Genomic DNA, 21,871 nt, shown 5'->3' with positions numbered 1-21,871 from the left:
TGAGACAAAACAATGGCAATATGTAAAGATATGCCAGTGCTAGATGTTTTTATATTATGGCAGCTCAAACATGCATTTTAGTTTTCAGATCTGTCCAGGTAAGCGCCCCATAGTGTTTCTAGTTACATCGTTATTAAACATTTCTCGTATAGCGTTGATCAGATATGTGAGAGAACATGTAATGAGAATGAGGTTTTATCAGATGGTCTGGAGTTTTCGTTTTCAGTTTGTCACCGAAAAGCTGTGGTATAGTGGTTAAAGATCTATTCTGGTAACCAACAGTGTTTAGGTTCAAGGGAGAGAATCATGACTTATTGTGGCTCTACCTTGTCTTGTTGCAAGGGAGACTAATACTGGTACTGAATGGGGAGGCAGTCACATCCAAACAATAGCAGGTGCCGGAATCCAAGAATAAAGAAATAAGTTTTGTGCAACATGGCCCATTAAAAAAATCCTTCCCTAGTTGGCTTTTTTGTATAATGATCTAGTACAGATACACATCTTCTGCTACTGCAAAAATAGCTGTTTCGGATCACATCTTCATATGGAACGTATTTTCTATACTGACAGATCTCTGGGTAGGTAGGTTAGTGCCCATAATGCACTGGTTACTGACTGTGTCAGACTTATACAGTTACAGAAACACAAGATTGTGTGGCTGAAACACAGTAACATTTAAAGAGGAAATAAGCATACAGTCAGTTAACCCGAGTTTATTAGTGGTGGATCTTATCTTGGTGTCTTCTGTCATTTTGTGGACATGGAAAGTGGGATCTGTTATTTTAATGTACCCCATAGGACAGACACAGACCAAGCATAATGGGAACAATTAACAAGATTTAGTTTGTTTTATATCTTTGTTAATATTGTTAGTATGTTTATAAGTCCTCTGCTAAATTTCAGAATGACGGGTGCTATTGCATAGTTATGCTGTAGGCTACCTTTGAGTGCCTTCCAAGATTTTTTTTACAGATTTGTTTACTCTCTGGTAAGATGATGTTGACTTCAACACAGTTTTTAGCATGCAGGTTTTATTTATTAATTGATTTCGATTCATATTTATTTGTGTAGAGTAGGGATGCATAACGATTAATCGTGATTAATCTGTAGCAGAATAAAAGTTTTTGTTACATCATATATGTGTGTGAACTGTGTATAATAACTTTGTATAAATAAATACACACACATGCATGTATTTATTTAAAAATGTTTTACATGTGTATATACATTTGTATATTTATGTATAATTTATATTATATATAAATATATATACTTATACTTAATATATAAATATATATATTTTCTTAAAATTATATACATGCATGTGTGCATATTTATGTATAAATAATTATTATACCCAGCTCACACACATATATGATGTAAACAAAAACTTTTATTCTGCTATAGATTAATCGCAATTAATCGTTATGCATCCCTAGTATAGAGCTTTTTTTCACCATAGAAATTGTTACAGAAAATGCATGTTTATGCCAGAAAATGAAGTCAGCCCAAATTATAGTGTTAACAGCAAAATGTATGTGTATATTATGGCAATGGAGGATATGGATAGGTGATCATAAAGCATATTATATGTTAAATATTTGAAAGTTTTCTATGATGATCCAGCTGGTTAGGCATCATAGATGTTGTGTCGTCTGTAGTCTTAAGAAGTTGGATTCCAAACTGTAGCATGGTGTCACAAGTTACCTCTTGATGGGTTTTCCAATGTAGAGACATAAAAGCAGATAAAGAAGAATTAGTGTGGCTGCATGCTGTTCATAATTTTTCAGCCAAAGATAATAAATTTTATATTTTAATATGCGATTATACATCACAGTGTGTTGCTGGGATTATTCATAATTTCAATGGGAAAATTGTTAGAGAATAATGTGAGATGTGTGTTTCTCTGGTTGGAAGATGTATATTGTGATTACTGACATTAGATGGTGCTATAACACAAGTTTTTCTCTTTCAGATTCCCACACCAGTCAGAGAAGATGCTGCTCCAAGAGAAACGCTGGTAGGTTATAGCTACATGAGCCGATTACTAGTCGTCGACCAATATGTTTTTTATGGCCGATACCGATATTGACAAAGCTGTATGGCTGATATAACACAAATGTTATTACAGTAAAAAAGAGACAAACAGAAAATTGGTGAAAGTAAAAATATATATTATAAATTATAAATTTTATAAATATACCCTTTTATAATACTTAAAACATATTTACAAGACATAATTAATGAAGCTAGTGTGGTGTTGTGTGTGACACAACATAACGTAATGTTAAAAAGTGAATAATAATTGGTCTTTTTACTGTCTGTCAGACTTTGGTTTTACATTTAGTAACACTGAGTGTCTTTATTATTACAAGCATACAATTTAAGTAATAGAGAAATTTACTGGCTGATTGAATAAAATGTATCGTCCGATGCCAAGAAAAGTACAAATATCAGCCGATATATTGGCATCTGCGATATATTGTCCTATCTATCACTACCGTTTGCTGTACTTTACCCTAAGTATGGAAAAATATTTCCTACACTGATTAAAGTTTTCCATTCTGACTGTTTGAAAAAAAATGCAATATGTATTTTATACAAGTTTTTGTACAGCCATATTAGTTATGTTTTTACTGTAAAGATGCTATGCAACAATGCAAAACAATGTAAGTGCTATAGAAAAGAATTTAACTGTGTTCGAAGTTGTTACACAGCTTCTGTGACCAGACAGTTTTATTTGGGTTGGCCAAGCAATTATAATTTTATAAAAAGTCATTTTTGATAATTACTATTACTAATAATAACTGTAATTTTCATTAAAGGGGTCATAGCATGAAAATGTTAGCATTGCCACTTTGTAGGTGTGAGCAAAAATAGGTCATTGAAATTTGGCTTTCATTATGATGTCATAAGGATATCTTATTAGAATAATACCGCCCCCTTAATCTGCACTATCCAACCACTGCACTGCTATTTAGTGCAGAGAGAAAGAGAGAGAAAAGAAAGACTTGACAGCACAATTGAGTTTGAATTACAACAAACCACCATCATTGTGATCAGTGTTTGCACTTCATCCGCTCATTTGCATTTTAAAAAACACCCAAAACGACACATTTTTGCTCAAACCTACAAAGTGGCAATGCTAACATTTTCATGCTATGACCCCTTTAAATATTAGTGTGTTTTATAAAACTGCAGTTAAAAAAAAATTTGCGTCATAGAAAAGAGACATTCCTTGGTAAAAAAAAATTATCTGGCTTGTTGATTATATTTTTATGTAATATGTGCTTTTATATTGAATTAATATTTGGTAACCCTGTCTGTGAAATCCAGGCTAAAGTCTCATAATCTAATTGTGAGATTAGAAAGTTTGATTTTATACATTGATTATAATCTTTGACATGGCCTTACTCAGTCAATATAAAATATATCACAGGGCTCCAGACTGCCACCAAATGGGGGCATTTTGCCACCAAAATTTGAGAGTGTGCCACTGAATTTTACATCCAGTCGCACATGTGCGACCCATAAATTTGACCTTTTTTTGTGATGTGACACTGAATTTGAAACAGCACATTGTACTTTCTGCATCTATCAAAGTATTTATTAGTAGTACAGTGTAAATAAGTAGAAATGTGAATATTTGGTTAGCATGTTGATTCAGGGTGTGTGCCCCTAAATTTTCTGGTTGTGCCCCTAAATTTTTCAGTTGGGGGCCACTGTGCTTCTAGTGAAAAAAGTTAGTCTGGAGCCCTGTATCAAGGTAATATTTTTGTAGGATGATTTTATGTAGAAAACAGTAAATCACAAAAAAATGACTTTCACAGGCAGGTTCACATATTGTCATCTAATAATGTAAATAATATGCTCTAAAAAACAATAGAAACAAATTTTAGTCTAGTATAAAGGGTTTTTATCGATTGGATAAGGTAGTTTTATAGTCATTGTAAAATTTTTAATATACACTCTTTGACTGCAAAATAATTGAAGTGCTTGTAAACTATAAATAGATTACAGTTGGGTTGTGGTTCTCAAACTTTTCGGAGTGCGGCCCACCTCTCCCGCTTGTGTAGGGTGCATCACTTTCACTTTAATTATATTTTTAATTATCTTAAAACTGTGGCCCCCCTGGCACTTACTCACTCCCCCCAAGTGGCAGAGGCCTCCAGTTTGAGGACCACTAAGAGCTTAGAGATTCTTAGCCTTTAAACATAAGGTTATTGCTATGATGCTCATTCATCCCCACCCAAATGTGTGCCTATGAAAAGCTAAACTACTGTTTCTTACTCCTAATACAGGAAGTTCTTGGATTATCTATGGCACATTTACTATCATTGAACAATTAGGCTGAAAATTGTTAGCTTTTGTATGATGTGATTTTCCGCTACGAATGATATATAGCCGAGCTTGGCCTTAACAGCGGGAAAAATGTTGATTATTAAGGCTTCTTGGCTTTCTAACTGCTTGACAAGTCCTCTTTTTCCCCTGCTTTTCTCTTTTTGATGAGCTGCTCTTTCTCAGTTAAGTGGATTATTACAGCTCTGGATAATTCATGTCACAAGGCATTATTTGGATGGGGTGAATAATTGAAATCTATGTCTGAAAGGATTTGATGTGGATGAGCGGAAGGGGAATAGTGGCAGGGCTGGAGGGAGGCTCTGGGAGCGAGTGCAGGGGTGTCAGGCCGGGGACACCAGTCACGTTAACAGGTTCTGACTCACCTCGCTGGATGGGCGGCCCTCGCTCCTCTGTGGCAGGCGGCCCTGGCTGGAGTCTGAGCCAGAGCAGGACCCACGCTGCACTCTGGCCTGTCAATCAAACCCAGTACCAGTTGCATTCAGGAATGAACGCTCGCCTCCAGCGGCTGTCCTTCCTTCGTCTTCCACCCACTTCTTCATTATTTCTTAATTAAACGGCCCTCCACACTTTTTCTTTACTTTTCTTTCCTTTGTTCTTTGTTCATATAATTTTCTTTATTCTCCTGTTCCTGTTTTTTTTCTTTTCTACACCTGAAATCATAAGCAAATCCGCTTGTGCGTGTTATTATACCCCGATATAAAGAAATGCCTGTGTTTGAATTTACATGTAACATATTCAGGATTGGGAAAAAAAAAACGATTTAATGATTTGAAAATCAACCTAAAATTCACCAAAATTGCTTGTCCTCTCTCCTTAAAATCCAGGAACGTAAACATATTCCATACATGCCACTTTGCAACCCCCAACTTCTCAGAAAATTGTTGCTGGTTTCACACGCAGTAAAATCCATATTGTTTGCCTTTTCCTCATCTGTGGTGGGTTTTCTCCCTCAAAGGTGAGTGAAAGGTTAAATATCATTCCCTCCAGTGGTGTTTTGCGGTACCCTCCTGTGCTCTACCATCAATAACTGTAATGCTCGGAGTGTTGGCATGGTAACCGCAAGCTCCACAGGACGCTCTCCCAGCCTCGCTCTGCCCGCTGGGGCTCCACCGTGCGCCCCAAATATCACTGGCCTCCCGTGGAAAGAGGAGAGGGATGCAGGGATGCAGGGGGAGGTGGTGGAAGGAGGGGGTGCTGGGGAGGAAAAAAAAGGAAAGTTGTCAGAAGAACATCCCGGTCTCGCCGCAACTTCAAAAGCTCCCCTTCCCCAGGATATTAAGCAACTGTGATGAAAAATTTAGCAAGCGTTAAATAAGGCGCTTTGAAGTGATCTGTTTTGGCTCGGCTGTCTCTGAATTTCCGGAGCCCCTCTGCTATCACCACCACGTTGGGAAAAAGAAACAACATACCCAAAGCATAGGAATTGGGGGCTGCTAGACGAGATGCCAACGTTGACATTATAGCCGGTGGTATTGGCCACTGGGTTGACTTACAGAAAGTCTCTTTCTCACTAATATAGTATAAAATTTTACTTTTCCCTCCGTACACCCCACTGTCACTCCCCTGCCCTTTAGGTATGGCAAACATCTGTCATTTAAATTTTATATTAAAAAAAGGACGTTGCATAAACTAATACATATGAAGAAATATTGTGCACTCATCAGGCATTGACAGCCAAGAGACCCCTTATATTAATGTGAGATTTGATCCTTGGGCAACCGTAGACATTTTGGGACAGCATTTCACTTTTGTTTCAATTCTGCGCTTCTTGATTGCAAAACCTGAAAGTTAATTATTGAGGGAATGAGAGGTGGTTAGCCAGTAATAACCCAAAAGACTAACTCCGCGCTCACTTTTCAAACTGTGCTGCAATTTAATTTGCCTGGGGATCCATCTTCTGACTTTTCTCTTTTTCCCCCCTTTGCTCATTACTTTAATTGTAATTGTAATCCTTTATTGGAGTTGTCTGCAGTAAAGGAGAGTTATGGTTGGCGTGGGGTCACGGGCCGTGGAGATATTTTATGATTGGTGGGGATGATGGTCACCAGGTGGCGATGAGCGGGCCAATGAGGGGGTCTCGTATTCCTGTGAGATTGCCTCGAGAATTTCGCCGGGTTGATTTGAGCTGAACATCTAAGTTCTGTTTAACTTCTGTGGACACCACTATTTTATTAATGGGCTTGGCTAGACCCCTAGATAATTTTGTGCTTCGAGAAGCTTGCAAAGGTCTCAGAATTTCCTTTAAGGCTTTAACAGGCTTGCACAAAAACTCAAACCCTTGAAATGGGAACAAATCCCCACAGTTCTGTTTCAACATCTGTTGTTGTTGTAGCTCATTTGGTTGTTGCGCTTTTTTAGGCTTCCACTTTTAGGTGGCTTTCGGTAGCCATAAAGTATCATTTTCAATTCACTTGTGTTTGTGTAAGACATGGATGTTTAGGTTTGTGTTGTTGGAAGTGTCACTGTCACGTCCCGAGTCGTTCGAGCCTGTGGTTAATGATACAGGAAGGCCCTGTGGTTTTATTGTTGCTGTGTTGCACTTTTCCGCCCCCACCGGCCTCGTCCCAGTCGTCTTGGAGGGGATCTGTGTGAATTTTCTCTGTCACGTCCAAGGGCAAGCGGCGCAGGGTCAGCTAATTGCTTTTATAATTATGATTTCACGTCAGATTTATTGTGCATGCTTGAAGTCTGCGGATCAGAGCTTTGGAGAATGTGTTTACTGCTCCCAATGTGGATCATTTTCTTGTTTTAGTTGGTATTTTTGACTCCAGTTTACAGCTTTTACTCTATAAGGCTCTTCTGTTTTCCCTCTTTAGGACACAGGGTCTGTAATGTACGATCTTTGCAAAATGAGTTTACTGGTCCAAATTTTACGTTTGAAATGTGAAATTGTGAATGCCTATTTTTTTCTGAATGGCTCTTGTCTGTGTGTGTATATATATATATATATTCTGGTTGTCTTTGAAAAGTCTATGCAGATAAAGATGAGTGCTGTGGCGCCCAGATTTCTCTACGCTGTGGTTTTGGTCTCATGTGTGCTGTTGAACCAGATTTCTGGAGCCTGTCCCCCAGAGGCCAGATTTGTCAGATTTACGGCCGGACATCTTGCCACATGAGAAGCCCATTTTATTTGATTAATTTTAACTACATTTTTTGACTGTGTCAACTTTAGTTCATAATCATTTAATGGGTTCTTTTCCAAGATTGCTTTGTCTTGTGACATTAAATGATGATTCTTTTTAATCAGGAAATGATTTTTGATCTTGAATTTGTGTTATTTTCAACAGGAACATTTTGACATTGGCTTATTATAGTGCAGATAGTTGTGCAGAATCATAAATATTTATTTTATGTCGAAATGTTTCCTAGTATAACTACTAATGTTTTTCGAATATCTGCTGAAGTCTTTGTAGAAACGTTTAAGAGAATTGTTTCTCTGAAATGTTATTATTAATGTTACAAATGTATTGCAAAAAGTAATAGGTTTAGTGGACTTACATACAGTATGGTTTGGCAAAACTTAAACAACGAAAGTTGAATTAACTTAAAAAAAGCTTTGCAGCCAGTTGCTTTTATTTTTTTAAGTTTACTCAACTTAAACATTATTACAGTTTTTTTTTCACATTTCTGTGTTCAACATTTTTTTGTGTTGGGCTTAAACGGTGGCTTGATGATGCATGCACCGAGCATGTACCCACCCCTAAAACAATAGCGAACACCCAATCAGGTTGCAGGGGTATTTGAAAGTTAAAAGAGACGGCAACTTTCCCACGAGTAGGCGTGGTTTCAGCGCTGACAGCGAACACGCCCCCAGCGTTTGAGGCCAGAGAATTCAGCCTGTTATTCCAAGATTTTGATAACTTAAATGTATTTACTCAAGTCATTTAAATTTGTTTTTTTTGTGGTTAATAACACCGTTTTCTGTTGTGTGACAAACTGTTTGTGTGACAAACTGTTGTGTTTACACCAAGGGTCCTTGGGGGTCAAAATGACTCCAGAAATTGATAGAGTGATTACAAAATGTATGTATGTATGTATGTATGTATGTATGTATGTATGTATGTATGTATGTATGTATGTATGTATGTATGTATGTATGTATGTATGTATGTATGTATGTATGTATGTATGTATGTATGTATATATATATATATATATATATATATATATAAATGTATCTATTTTGTAATCACTCTATGTTAACTTCCCATCTATACATTAATGCTGTGTTTTGGGAGATATTAAGTACTTTTGTACCTGTAAGCCACTAAAATCTTCAACTACACCATTAAATTGCAAGTAAAATATCACATAAATTATGATCTAAATTTGTTTTTAATTGTTTCTTGGTAATGATCTGGATGTTATTTGTTGAATTTGGCCATTTTCTGGTGAGAAAAAAACATAAAAGAATTACAGTTTAGGAAATAAATCATTTTGACCCGGAGAGAGCCATAGAGACCCATTCATTTCACTGGATGTGGCTAACTGCTCACATCACTACTTAAAGGGACACTTCACCCATTTGCATTAAGCTTTGTATACCCAAGTCATGTTTTTATATGGTCATGCATCATTTTCTCAGTTTCCGCTGAGACGGGAGAAATACAGATTTCAGTGTTGCACTTCCTTCTTTCAATGATGTAAAAATCATCATTTTGCATCATTGAAAGAAGGAAGTGCAATATCTTTGTTAAGGGAGTGAGACTACAAACACCCCTTTTCTCAGTCAAATAGGCACCAAATTCTAAATGTATGTTTCATTTCGACTACAAATATGAGACACTTTCAATAAAGATTAATGTTTCGACGGGTGAAATACTTCTTTAAGTGACACATTTTGTGAATGTTTGTGTAAATAAACATTATAAAGGACATCAACAATTAAATTTTATTTCAAATAGTAGATTTTTTGTAGTTTTTGATGCATTTAGATATGTATGTTTTTTTTAAATGCCACAGAAATGTGACTGAATGTAAGTGTGTGTGGATGGGTGTGTGTGCGACTGTGCGCGTGCATGCGTTTGTGTGTGTTTGTGACTTTGTCGTTCTGTGTGTGTCTTTGTCTTTATGTGTGTGTAAATGTTACTGTGTGTGTGTGTGTGTAGGGGTGTGCCGGTTTCAGAATTGGTGATGACGGTTATGACGTGAGTCAAATGTGACGGTTCGTAACATAACCGTCTGTGGGGGGCGGTTTGCTCGTTTAAATGCTTGTGGATTGACGCGAAAGTGTCATTTTACCATAAAATCATGAATGTGATGCCAAGTGTGTTTTAAACAGTAATGACTTTAAGCAATTTAACAGAAAGCAATGAAATATTTAAAAACACACTGTTGGCAGAAGACTGCGCTGTCACTCTCTGCTCAGCATAAATGAATCCTCTCTCATATTTTGATAATCTTCAGAGAAACAGATTTAATTGTGTCTATATCTGTCATTACATGGACCAGAATGTGGGTTAAAAAGCGTCTTGAAGAGGTTTTGCTCATAAATGCATGTAAAGTAAAGTAATATGAACTTGAGATTTTTATACTGTTATTAAACTGCACAGTATGCGCTGCGAACGCAGCCGACAATGGCCACGCGCGGCAACCGCTCTCCACATACAGTACGCGCTGTTCAGTGCTCACACTTGCGAAGTAAACCGGCGTTTGAATAAACAAGACACTGATTAGCTACTTACTCTACGTTTATTTAAAATTAACAGCAAGACAAGCAGTGAATGTGCTTTCAGGAGAGTTAGATTAGCATGGGAGGATTTGAACATGAAAAGAGCAGTGTACTGACGCCTTTCCGCGGTTAAAACAACATTCCTTCTTATGGTCATTCATGTTTATTTGATGCTATAAAATAACTAGAAGGAAGAGATGATTTGAAAGGTGAGACTTTGTTTAATACGTTTAATCTCAAAAGTAACCGAAAAGTAACCTGGTCTGTCCTGTATGTCAGCGCGTTTTCAGTGTATGCTCCGCTCTGTATTTTTCACTGCGTGAGAACATGGTGGGGCGTATAACACAGACTGTTAACAATTGTTTTAAATCGTATTTAAAAATTCTTTATGATGAAATTTTTTTTAAATATTTTAATAACTCGGTTTTGCCGGTTATAGAGTTCTAATGACGGTGTTCAACTATAACCGTCGGTCTCACGGTTATATAATGACCGTCACAGCCCTATGTGTGTGTGTCTGAGTCTGTGTGCTCCTGTGTGTGTGCACCTGTATGAGCATTAGAGCCCACCACTTTTTCAATTGGGGTCATATTAATCCCCAAGGACCTCTTTTGTAAAAAATTACACATCTTCAGAACGACTATTTTTTATATGAATATTGAAAGATAATGTACTGAGATGAAAGGAAAAAATGTTTTAACTAAAGAAAAGTTCCTTGGGGGTCATGTTGACCCCAAGGGACTTATAAGGGTTAAATGCTTTATTTTGAATTGAATGTGGTCTGATACCTTCTGAAGCTCACTGTATACCTTGATATTGAACTTACATCAAAGATTTAAGATCTGTATTTAGGCCACTTTTTAAGTAATATGTATAATTTTTTTTATAACATGCAATATATGCCTTGATGTGCCTTGCTGCCTTATTTATGAAACATAATGTTTTTAAAATAAAACAACCTAATGCATATTTTCGTTTAATTTAGTTTTGTGTAATCTCTCACAGTCTTCAAATGCCTGTGGCGGATGCATTTGTATCTCTGTCATCTCTGACTGGCTGTAGTTTTTTTTACCTCCCTTATATGTATAGCATTTGTTTGTGGCCCTCTGGGAAGGTTCATTAGATTTGTCAGGTGAGTCAATCAAAACACTAAAGATGAACTCACTCCCTGAGTCACCAACATTTTCGGTTATTTCTTCTGAATTCTTTTCTTCTCAGTCACAAGCCTTCACGATGATTTCATTTTGTCTTGTGTAAGCTGATAATTAAAGTTTGTCTTAAGTTAAACCACAGAAAATATTTGTTGGGAAATTGTGTCGACACATTAAAACGTTGAATGAGTTTAAAAACGTCACATTGGTATTGTTAACGCAAAGACTTTCCAAGCAAAATACCACTTGACTTTTCGTCTTCAATTTGTGGTCTGTCAAAATGACTGGAAACTTAGAATTTCGGAAATTGTGGGTTACTGCTCGGTTTTTTTTGTTAAACCCTCTTTTACGATGTGTGTGCCTGTTTGTCAGTGCACATTTCTTGGTGTCTGGTACGTTTCTGTCTGTCAAGCTAAAACATTTTGTGACGTAGTTAAACTGTACGCTTACTTTCAAATTGCTCAATGACCTGATGATTGGGACCTGATGAGGTTGAGACCTGATGAGGTTGCCTGGAAACTGGATTTATTTTCAGATTTTTTTCCTTCTGATGTCCACAGTAGGCCAAATGCTTTGATGGCAGGCTTCGATTGAAGTCTTTGATTAGCCAGAAATCAATAAAACGTAATTGATACTCTCCCCATAATTTGTCAAATTTGGCAAATATTTATTTCTAACCAAATGATTTGTACAGATCCATAATTTCTACTTTTGCTCAACCCGGCTGACCTGTGTCATTATACATTTTCCGATGATGGAAAATGACAGGATTTTAATTATAGCGTGGCCGTGTTTTTAAAGAGCATGGAAGCGGATCTGTGACACACAGTTTGGGTTGTGCTTTGTAATTACTTCCGTTTGATGTGAAGGTTATATTTGTGCGACAGACACGAAGCTAAGTCGGGCAGACGTTTCTGCATATGTGTGTGTGTGAGAAAAAGCAAAGTATTGAGATTTGCCATATGACTGACGATCAGGTCGAATCAGCGACTGCCTTTCCCCGTCACTTCTCCAAACACACACGGTCCCTCTTACACTCCAATGTCACTTTCAAGGCATATTTACTCCAAGTTGTGTTGATTAGCCTAAGAAGCAATTATGCCAGTTTTCCGCTGCAAATGAGGAGACATGATGGCCTCTGATTGACAGGAAACATCTCTGCTTTAATAAGTAAATGACTATGGTAATGCAGGTACAGAGAGCCTTTGAAATGTCAGCATATTTTTCATTGCAGGCCCTGTCCGTGTGATTTTAATGAACAGGAGTGGGATTGAAGCCCTGTGTTTTTAACTCTAGGGGTCTGGACTGACCAGCAGATATTCATTTAGTGAAGCTTTTCACCGGGAGCGTTTTCTCTGATTTCGGTGAACGTTTGATTAACTGAACGAGGGAAGGAAAGGAAGTCTCCTCGGTACCGTACGGAAGCCGAATTTTTGTAGTTGTGCTGCTTTGAAGAGCTCGATTATGTTAGGAAGTCGGGAAATCAGAGAAAATTTTTGTGTAATTGACACATTGGGACTGTTCTTTATCTGCCTGCGCAGTAAGTTATTAGCTGTTAATTCATCTGCCAACTCCCCTGCAGCGCCCGTTATTTGTTTAAATGGAGGGATTCCCATGGTGCATTTGTAACTACACTGCTGAAATGCTCCTCTCTATAATTATTTAACATTACACGCTGACTTATAGTGGTTATCGGTGCTGGAATATTAACATGGGAAGAGGCAAGACTGTTTAATCACGACTGAGACTTTGGGCCAGAGTTGTGTTTAAGACTACGGAGTTTACTGTGATCTGTTTTTTAATGCTAATAGCAAATGTAACCATAGAAATATGAATTACTCTGATATGTGAGTTTTAGCTTCATCTGATAAGAAGGTCACGTAAATACACTTCTTACCCAGTTGGGCAGAGTGGTTTGTGATGTTTGCACCAGGTCTGCCCCAGATGGATGGAGACATCCTCTGTGCTTGTACATATGACAGTAAAGGGACTCTTTCAACTTTCATGACTGTTACGGAATTGCTATATACTATAAAAATAAAGTTAAAATAACTTAAAGAGCCCCTATTTTCTGTTTCATGATTTTATATTTGTTTTTGTGTGTAAGTGTGTTTTAGTACATAAACGAGCTGCAAAGTTACAAATCCCAAAGTGTACGATGACGTACAAGTCATAGATCCCGCCCACTCCATGCAAACAAAGCATGCTTAGCATAGGATTAGCATAGCTTAGCACAATCCATTGAATCTAATTAGACCATTAGCATCCCGCTCAAAAATAACCAAAGAGTTTTGATATTTTTCCTATTTAAAACTTGCCTCTTCTGTACTTACATTGTGTACTAAGACCGATGGAAAATTAAAAGTTGCGATTTTCTAGGCAGATATGGCTAGGAACTAAACTCTCATTCTGGCGTAATAATCAAGGACTTTGCTGCTGTAACATGGCAGGAGCAGGCGTAGTGATATTACGTAGTGCCCGAAAATAGTCCCCTTGATTACTTTTAATAGCTGGGGACTATTTTCAGGCACTGCGTGATATCATTGCACCTCCTGCAGCAATGTTACAGCAGCAAAGTCCTTGATTATTACGCCAGAATGAGAGTATAGCCATATCTGCCTAGAAAATCACAACTTTTAATTTTCCGTTGGTCTTAGTACACAATGTCAAGTTTTAAATAGGAAAAATGATAATGGTCTAATCAGATTCAATGGATTGTGCTAAGCTATGCTAAAAGTGGTAGTGCCAGACCCGGAGATCGGCTAAATGGATTCCAAAACGGTTAAAATCAAGGGCCCTATCTTGCACCCAGCGCAATTGACTTTGTCAGTGACGCATGTATCATCCGTTTTTTGCACCGGCGCACAGCGGGTTTTTCCCTCCACAGACGCACGTCGGCAAACTAGGGAATGAACTTGTGCTCCCTTGGCGGTTCAGCGCAAAAAAGGAGGCGTGTTCCGGCGCAGACCATCCCTGATGCTATTTTGCAGTTTCAAAAAACAATTGCGCCACTGACCAGAAAAAAAAAGTTTAAAGTCAGTGGCGCGTTGCGCGTTGTTCATTATGCTATTTTAAGGGCGCATGCTTGACCATAATGTATAGCGGGCACAACGCGCACACACTTTGCTTATCTAATCTACACAGATGCAACAGTTATTTTTGCAAAAAATAAATTGTTACAATAAAAAATATTAATACACGAGATAAGGGAAATCATAGTGGTGAGCATTGTGGTGATAGTTTTTATTTATTTTGTGTTGCTGCGTTAAAAAATTATCATGCAAATAACGATTAAAATATTTTCATAAGTTTGTTGTGTGGCTGTATTACGTTTATTTTATGTAAATAATAATTAAAATGTTTTCATAAGAAACCTTAATGTATGTAAACTTGATTTGTAAGTGTACTTTGGTGTTGGACTGCTTAAGTTTCTTGGCTTTCAACGGTGAGGGTGGACGCAGCGATGTCCTCTGCTGGCGTCAGGTCCTGTGTAGAGGCAGATCCACCTCCCATTACACGGCATGCCAAATTTATGCTGGCAAGCTTGGGATTCCCCCGTCTCCTGACATCATTGTAGTGCTTGGCGCAACGTCCTGGGGATGCCAGCTGATGAGACAATTGTGGCTATTTTCGCCCACACCTGTTTAACCGACGCTGATTTGAGCGGGTTTCTTCCAACCCCTATACAAAACAACTTCTCTGTCTTTGACTGCTCTTACAAGAACGTGGGTCTCCTCGGCTGTGAGCCGCTCCTGGCATGCGCCTGGTAAATAATAATAGCAACCCGCCATGGAACTTGCGCACTTGCGTTTAAAGGGAATGTTGGATAGCGTTCTGATTGGTTTATTTGACTTTACCCCCAAACTACACCTATGAATAATGAACCTACTTCAGACCAACCCCTTATTGATTTGCGCCTGGCGCAAGAGTTATTTCTCCCGCCGAGAAAATAGCAACAGCGCCAAGATCCGCCCACAAAGTCACTTGCGCTTCGCACTTGCGTTTCAGATCGTTAAAATAGGGCCCTAAATGTTTAACTCTAGGGGAGCCGAAAAATGAGCATATTTTTAAAGAAAGTGGTGTGTGCCCTTAAGGTAGTTGTTATCACGCTAATAACGTTTTGTAATGTTTCATTTTAGCTAGTAATTTGATGCTATAGAAACGGGGCATGTTGTTATGATTGGCGGGGTTGAATTGGGTGCGCAAGCGTTTGGGCGGTAGTTTGAAACCGCGGCTCCACCTCTGCCTCTACGGACGATTCCTTCTGCGCATGCCCTTGCTCCAAACTGGTTGGACATTTTTGTTTTCAATTCATTACAATGGAAGGAAGCGACGTTGCGTCGTCCATCTTTTTTTACAGTCTATGGTTTGCGTTCACACGAACTTAAGGTTTTTTTTTTGCTGGGTGAGATTGTACTTTATATTTTTCATAGTTTGTGACATGCACACCGTGGTGGTGGTTATGACTATTTAAACCATGATTCAAATGTGAGATTCCCGCATTGTAAAGTAGTTCTTGTTTGTCGTTTCTACGATCTCAAATGTTTTTTTTTTTTTGTATCCTTACCTTACCAATCTGTTACGTTCTGGCAAAATTGAACGATCCGCTTGGTCATCTGCATTATCCGAATCAGATTGGGGCTTATATTGTTAAGGTAATAAAGATGATACCTGATCTTCCAAATATGGTAATGAGCATCACATTTCCGTCACACGCTTGAGATATTCGCCCAATCACATCGCATCTGATCACAATAATGTTTTTTTTAACCATAAACCACCCGAACACATTGTATTACACCAAATACACACACAAAAAAACGTTCTGTTTAGCAGCGTATAGGGGCTCTTTAACCTAATTCAACTTTATTTGTATAATTTATAACAACTCCTCACTAGGGCTCTCACAATGGTTAAATATTAGTCTCATCGCGATTGTTTGAACCTCATCGTAATGATTTCAGATCACCGCAATGATTGCACATCTATCTAAAAACACAAGGGGGAGCTGTAGCGCCTGTATAAACGAGACCGTATCAGATTACTTTTAAATATGTGTTATGTGTATTAATATTTACTGCCAGGTAAACCTTGCAAAATATTTAAATAATCACAACAATATCTGCAAATTATTTCAATGCATTATGCAATGAACCATCAGCCAAAATTCATCATAGTGACAGCCCTACTCCTCACTATTCATGAATGTTGAAATAAATGTTACATTAAATTTTTACCCTGCTCTTCTTCAGTTTACTCTGCTATACACAACTCTGCTGTAGTATATACTGCTTTGCTCTACTGTACTCAGTACACTATACTGTACACTTCTTTGTTCAACTCTAGTGTGCTGTACTCTACTCTGCTTTACTAAGTTTTAGTGTTCTTAGTCTACCCTGCTTTATTGTGCTCTTATACCCAGTCATTGAGACTCATATAGGGATTCCTTTACAAACTCACATGCAGACACAGCCTTTTATACATTATTCTACACTTTTTATTCTCATCCCAGGTAGCACTTTATGGATTAGTTCATAAACAAGAAGCCCGCCCCTGGAATAAACTCCGCAGGCACACGCGCGCATACCGCCACATAAACGTAATAGAATCATTTGCGCCAGCACTCTCAATCCCGCGCCGTAATTTATGCGGATTGAATAAGTGCCGTATTGTGGAAAAGCGCGAGTGGACCAAACACTCATTTGTCACCTCTAATAAATGTTGGAATGTAAATTATGAAGTTATGCTTCAGATGTAAATGCACTTTGTTTCAGTCTCTTAATGCAGAGGCCTCTCGCCAATACATTAAGAAAGTGAGGGAGGTTGGCAGAGAGAGAACATAAAAATTCAGTCTGTTTTCACAATCAATAATAAGCTGAAAAAAGCTCAGATGGAGGAACATTATGAAATATTTGAAGTCGAGTTCATAAATTATTGCTGGAAAACTGGCATGTACACTAAAATGTAAATACATTAATGTTATTAATAATGAAGTGACTAATAGTTCTATCAAGACTGTAATAGCTGTTTAATAGAATGTGACAGCAAGAATGTATTGCACCTCTCTCTCTTAGATGAGACGGCGCGGGGCATTTATCAGCACTCCTTCAAATACACTATTTTGATTATTTTGTTCAACTAATTGCCCCCCTCCCATAATCCCATCTTACCCCCTCCGAAAGAAAAAACGAGTAATAGATATTAATTATTACGTGTCAGTTTGAACCATTTTGATGAAAAATAATGGAGAGGGGACGCTAATAGCGTTTATGTTTCTTTCTGTGTGGCGCTCCAGATTTTAACAAGCCAATCAGGAATCAGTCAAGTGAACTGCATTATGAGGTGTAAAACATCTTATGAACAGTGTTAAGTTTAGAAGAATCAAAAAGCATTGGGAAACCTTTATGGTGCTTCAAGAAATACTGTTAAGACTATATATAGATTTTTTTTATCTGTATTATTATAGGTTATATATTTGTGTGTAAGTGCATGGGGGGTTGCACCTGTTGCTGCCTCTTTTTTTGAGCACTAGGGGCTGCTGGAGACTGTGTTATAGATTCGTACCTGTTCCTTTCCTAAATTAAATCCCTGCCGTGGGCCTGTAACTATGCGTTTTATAGGTCTCAAAAGAGCAAAGGCGATGCTTGAACTTGCTTATATAAAATCGCAGTTGCCTCTGGGCTCTGGTAACTGCTGTATTGTTGATGATGACTCTTCTTCGCCGTGCGGATTCTGGTAATAGGATGATCACAGCCGCTCGTGTAGATCCACACAGACCTCAGATCTAGTTAAGAAGACTAGAGTAAGTTTCGTACCTACCTAAATAAACCACCTTTAGAGCCCGATCTCAGATTTATGCGATATTTATGCCGATTTTACAAACCAGTTGAACAGCTAAAAACTGACAGGAACCCACGTGTGTCTGCTACTGTAGCTGCTTGCAGCCCTACCGAACACCTGGACCGGTCCTAGTCCATGGCCTGCAGGGTTTAAATGTTGTGACAACAAGAGATTGGCACACAGTTGACTGTGGATGTGGCATGTCACCATTTTGGTTGGGCTGACGGGTTGATTGGTTATGAAAGAGTTGAGGGAATGGTGATAGCTGTCACTACGTTTACCATCTTTTCCCTAATTATTCTCTTTTGAGGGATAAAGCATGCATACAATGATAGGGACAGAAATGATTCCCATAATTTTTTGTTTTAAGAGCACCTTGAGATTGTGCTTTAAAGGACTCTATAATGAAAATTAGCCCATAAAATATTTTCCTTACAAAAAGGCAATAACCATATGGATTCGCTTTGATTTTGAAGCTTTAAAAATGGGGCACTACCCAATGCCATTACAAAGCTGAGAAAAGCCAGGATATTATTATTAAATTTAACTCCGATTGTGCTCTGCTGAAAAAAGAAACTTATATTAATTTAGGATGGCTTCAGGGTAAGCAAAATATGGGCTGATTTCTATTTTTGGATAAATTATTCCTTTAAAGGATTAGTCAATTTTCAAAAAAAATCCAGATAATTTACTCACCACCATGTCATCCAAAATGTTGATGTCTTTCTTTGTTCAATCGAGCAGAAATTATGTTTTTTGAGGAAAACATTCCAGGATTTTTCTCATTTTAATGGACTTTAATGGACCCCAACACTTAAGTTTTAATGCAGTTAAAAATTGCAGTTTCAAAGGACTCTAAAAGATCCCAAACGAGGCATAAGGGTCTTATCTAGCAAAACGATTGTCACTTTTGACAAGAAAAATAAAAAATATGCACTTTTAAACCAAAACTTATCTTCTTCCTCCGGCAGTGCGACCTCACGTAATTGCGTATTGAGGTCGAAAGTTCACGTGTTACATATATGAAACGCACGTTTGCGGACCATTTTAAACAATAAACTGACACAAAGACATTCATTAGTATCATTACACATACAGCAATGTTGGAACGGTCATCACGCAATTACGTGAGGTAGCTCTGGCGCATCACACGACCAGAGGAAGACAAGAAGTTGTGGTTAAAAGTGCATATTTTTTTATTTTTCTTGCCAAAAATGACAATCGTTTCGCTAGATAAGACCCTTATGCCTTGTTTGGGATTGTTTAGAGTCCTTTGAAACTGCAATTTTAAAATGCATTAAAAATGTTAAGTGTTGGGGTCCATTAAAGTCCATTAAAATGAGAAAAATCCTGGAATGTTTTCCTCAAAAACATAATTTCTTCTCGACTGAACAAAGAAAGACATCAACATTTTGGTGAGTAAATTATCTGGATTTTTTAAAGAAAATGCACTAATCCTTGATTGATTCCATCCAGGAAAGAAAGTTACAGTTTTAAAACATTCAATTTGATTTTGGGTGCACTGTTCCTGTAACATGACATATTGTCTTTCAGGAATGGAAAGAGAGGGACGAGTGTCCTGTGGGACCCTCAGCGGACAGTATTGTCGTGTTTTAGTCAGTCAAGGTCGGTAGGAAATGTCAGAGCAGGTGTGTGTCTGTCAGTGAGTGGCCTGCCAGCGCAGCCCCTGGGCTCCGACACGCCACGCTGTGACACTGGAGCAAGACTCCATACGCACACACACGCACACACGCGCACGCGTCTCGTGGCCCGTAAAGCCAGCGCAGGTCACCTCGGGCCACGACGAAAAGACTCCTTACGTGCTAAGCTCTCATTGCATCCGCAACTTCAACAAAGCAATTTTGTTTCGCAATAATCCAAGTGTTTTAAGGGGTTTAGTGGTATTTATTGTATTTTAAGGTGTGTCTGAAACTTATTTTGAAAGCCAGTCTGATCTGTCATGCCAGTTTTGATCGTGTGTGAACTTTTAATTAATTCCCTGATGTTTTGGTGTTATTGGTTATTGTCTGCTTTACGCAAGCAGAACAGAGCTGGGTGGCACCATCGCATCGCAGACATGCTTTGGGCAATTATGCAGTAAAACCTGTACATTCTAGCTGAACCTTTAGAAATCTACAATTATTCTTGCCAACAAACATTTCTCGGATTCTGTGGGTTCTGTTGAGCAACATCAAATCTCGATATGAGTCAACAAACATAAATCATCCTGCCACTTTTTCTTTTGTTACCATATTCCACCCAGTTTTGAAAAAGAAAAATTATTGGATACATGAAATGTTTGTTTGGGGTCACTAAATTAAATAACACTATTAGTTTGGTGTGTCACTGTGGTTTGGCGAAGGAGGCTTTATTCTGATTGGTTCTTGTGGCTCTGATTGTGGTCTTTAAATGTGAACTCTCTTGTCTATTGCCATCTAATCATTCCTGACAGCTCCGGCTAACAGAGAGCTTGGGCGGCATGTCGGTTCACTCAGACCAACACCGTTGTGCCGCACTTCCCTTCGAGGCCAGTAGATGGTGCTATTCATCTTCTAAGTCGTGGGAGTCCAGATTGCCCTCTCTTTGTCTCACGGCCTTTCGTTTCTTGTCTATCTACAGATCTTACTTCTTGAAACTTTCTTTCACATTGGTATTTCTTTTAACGTGTGGTTTTGTTTTGTGTAACACCAATCTCTGGATCTTTATCTCTACTTCATTCTTTTCTCTTCTTCTTCTTCTTCTTCTTGTTTGTGTGTGTGTGGGGGGGGGGGTCACCGAGCAAAAGTGTCAGGCAACCAATTCTCAGCCTTTTTGAGGGCCGCAAAACTGTTGATCCACGACGCACGAGCTATTAAATACGAGATGATAATGTCACCCATCTTCTCACAGTGTCGCATTTTGCTTACATCTAATCAGCTAACCACAGGCAAGCACATTTCCCTTTTAATGGTCACCGAACTATACACCCATTAGCCGGGTTAAAGTAACATGAACTAAATTTTGATAGCATATGAGTGGGCAAAAGGAGTTGAAGTCTCATCACCGATACGCAGACGTAGCTGACAGGGAAGTTCTTCCTCCGTATGCATAAACACACATTGTGCCATTTGGACACGAGTGCGGTATTGTTGCCATTGGTGGTGTTTTCGTTTTGCTTCAATTAGCTAATTGGATGTGATGGGTGGTGGTGTCTCTGAATGTGAAGGACAAGGATCCAGCGCCGGGTTTAAGAAGTCCGCCTTTGTGTTTATCTATGAGTCAAATCGGAGCGTTATTACAAAGTGCCAGTGAGTCATGATAAGCTGCTGTTAATTTAAAACCATTTCTGTCATGAAATCAGTTTTTTTTTGGTTTATTATGAATTGCATTGTGTGTGTGTGTGTTTACGGCATGCTCATTTGCAACTCAGAGACATTTTGAACAGCCTGTCACCAAATGTCATCATTGACTGTAAAAGTAGAGAAAAAAACGCCTCAAATTACAGGAAAGCGGCACTGCATTAAAGAACAAAGAGAATCGATGGCAGTACATTAAACTTTATACAATTGGGGTGGGGGGATCAACTAATTAAAATTGATTACTCTTGCTTTGTAAAAGTGTTTCTGAATTAAATTATTGTATGAAAACATTTTGACCAATTGAGGAGCTGAGGAAGTATCCATTACTGGATTACTGTTGGAATATTTGCGGTGAGCTGGGCTAAGTACCGCTTTTTTCCCCGTCACTGCCGAGTCCTGCACATTTTCATCTCCTATTATCTCCTATTATTTGCAATTTGTCTTTATCTCACAACATGCATCACACGTTGCACGTTTTTAAAGGATATTTTTTGACAGTGGAAAAAAAT

General features: G+C 38.3%; 1 protein-coding gene across 1 annotated transcript in view; it reads left to right on the top strand.

Annotated features, from left to right (window-relative positions):
• The window catches only part of pex14 (peroxisomal biogenesis factor 14), a 78,872-nt gene that overhangs the window by 703 nt on the left and 56,298 nt on the right, over nt 1–21,871 (top strand). Inside the window, exon 2 of the mRNA XM_065285590.1 lies at nt 1,976–2,020. Within this exon, the coding sequence (XP_065141662.1) occupies nt 1,976–2,020 (45 nt within the window). The remainder of the gene's footprint in view (nt 1–1,975; nt 2,021–21,871) is intronic.

Source organism: Paramisgurnus dabryanus, chromosome 21 (assembly GCF_030506205.2).
Source record: "Paramisgurnus dabryanus chromosome 21, PD_genome_1.1, whole genome shotgun sequence".
Lineage (NCBI taxonomy): Eukaryota > Metazoa > Chordata > Actinopteri > Cypriniformes > Cobitidae > Paramisgurnus > Paramisgurnus dabryanus.
The sequence above is the reverse complement of the archived record's forward strand: the minus strand, read 5'-3'. Positions and strand labels throughout refer to the sequence as shown.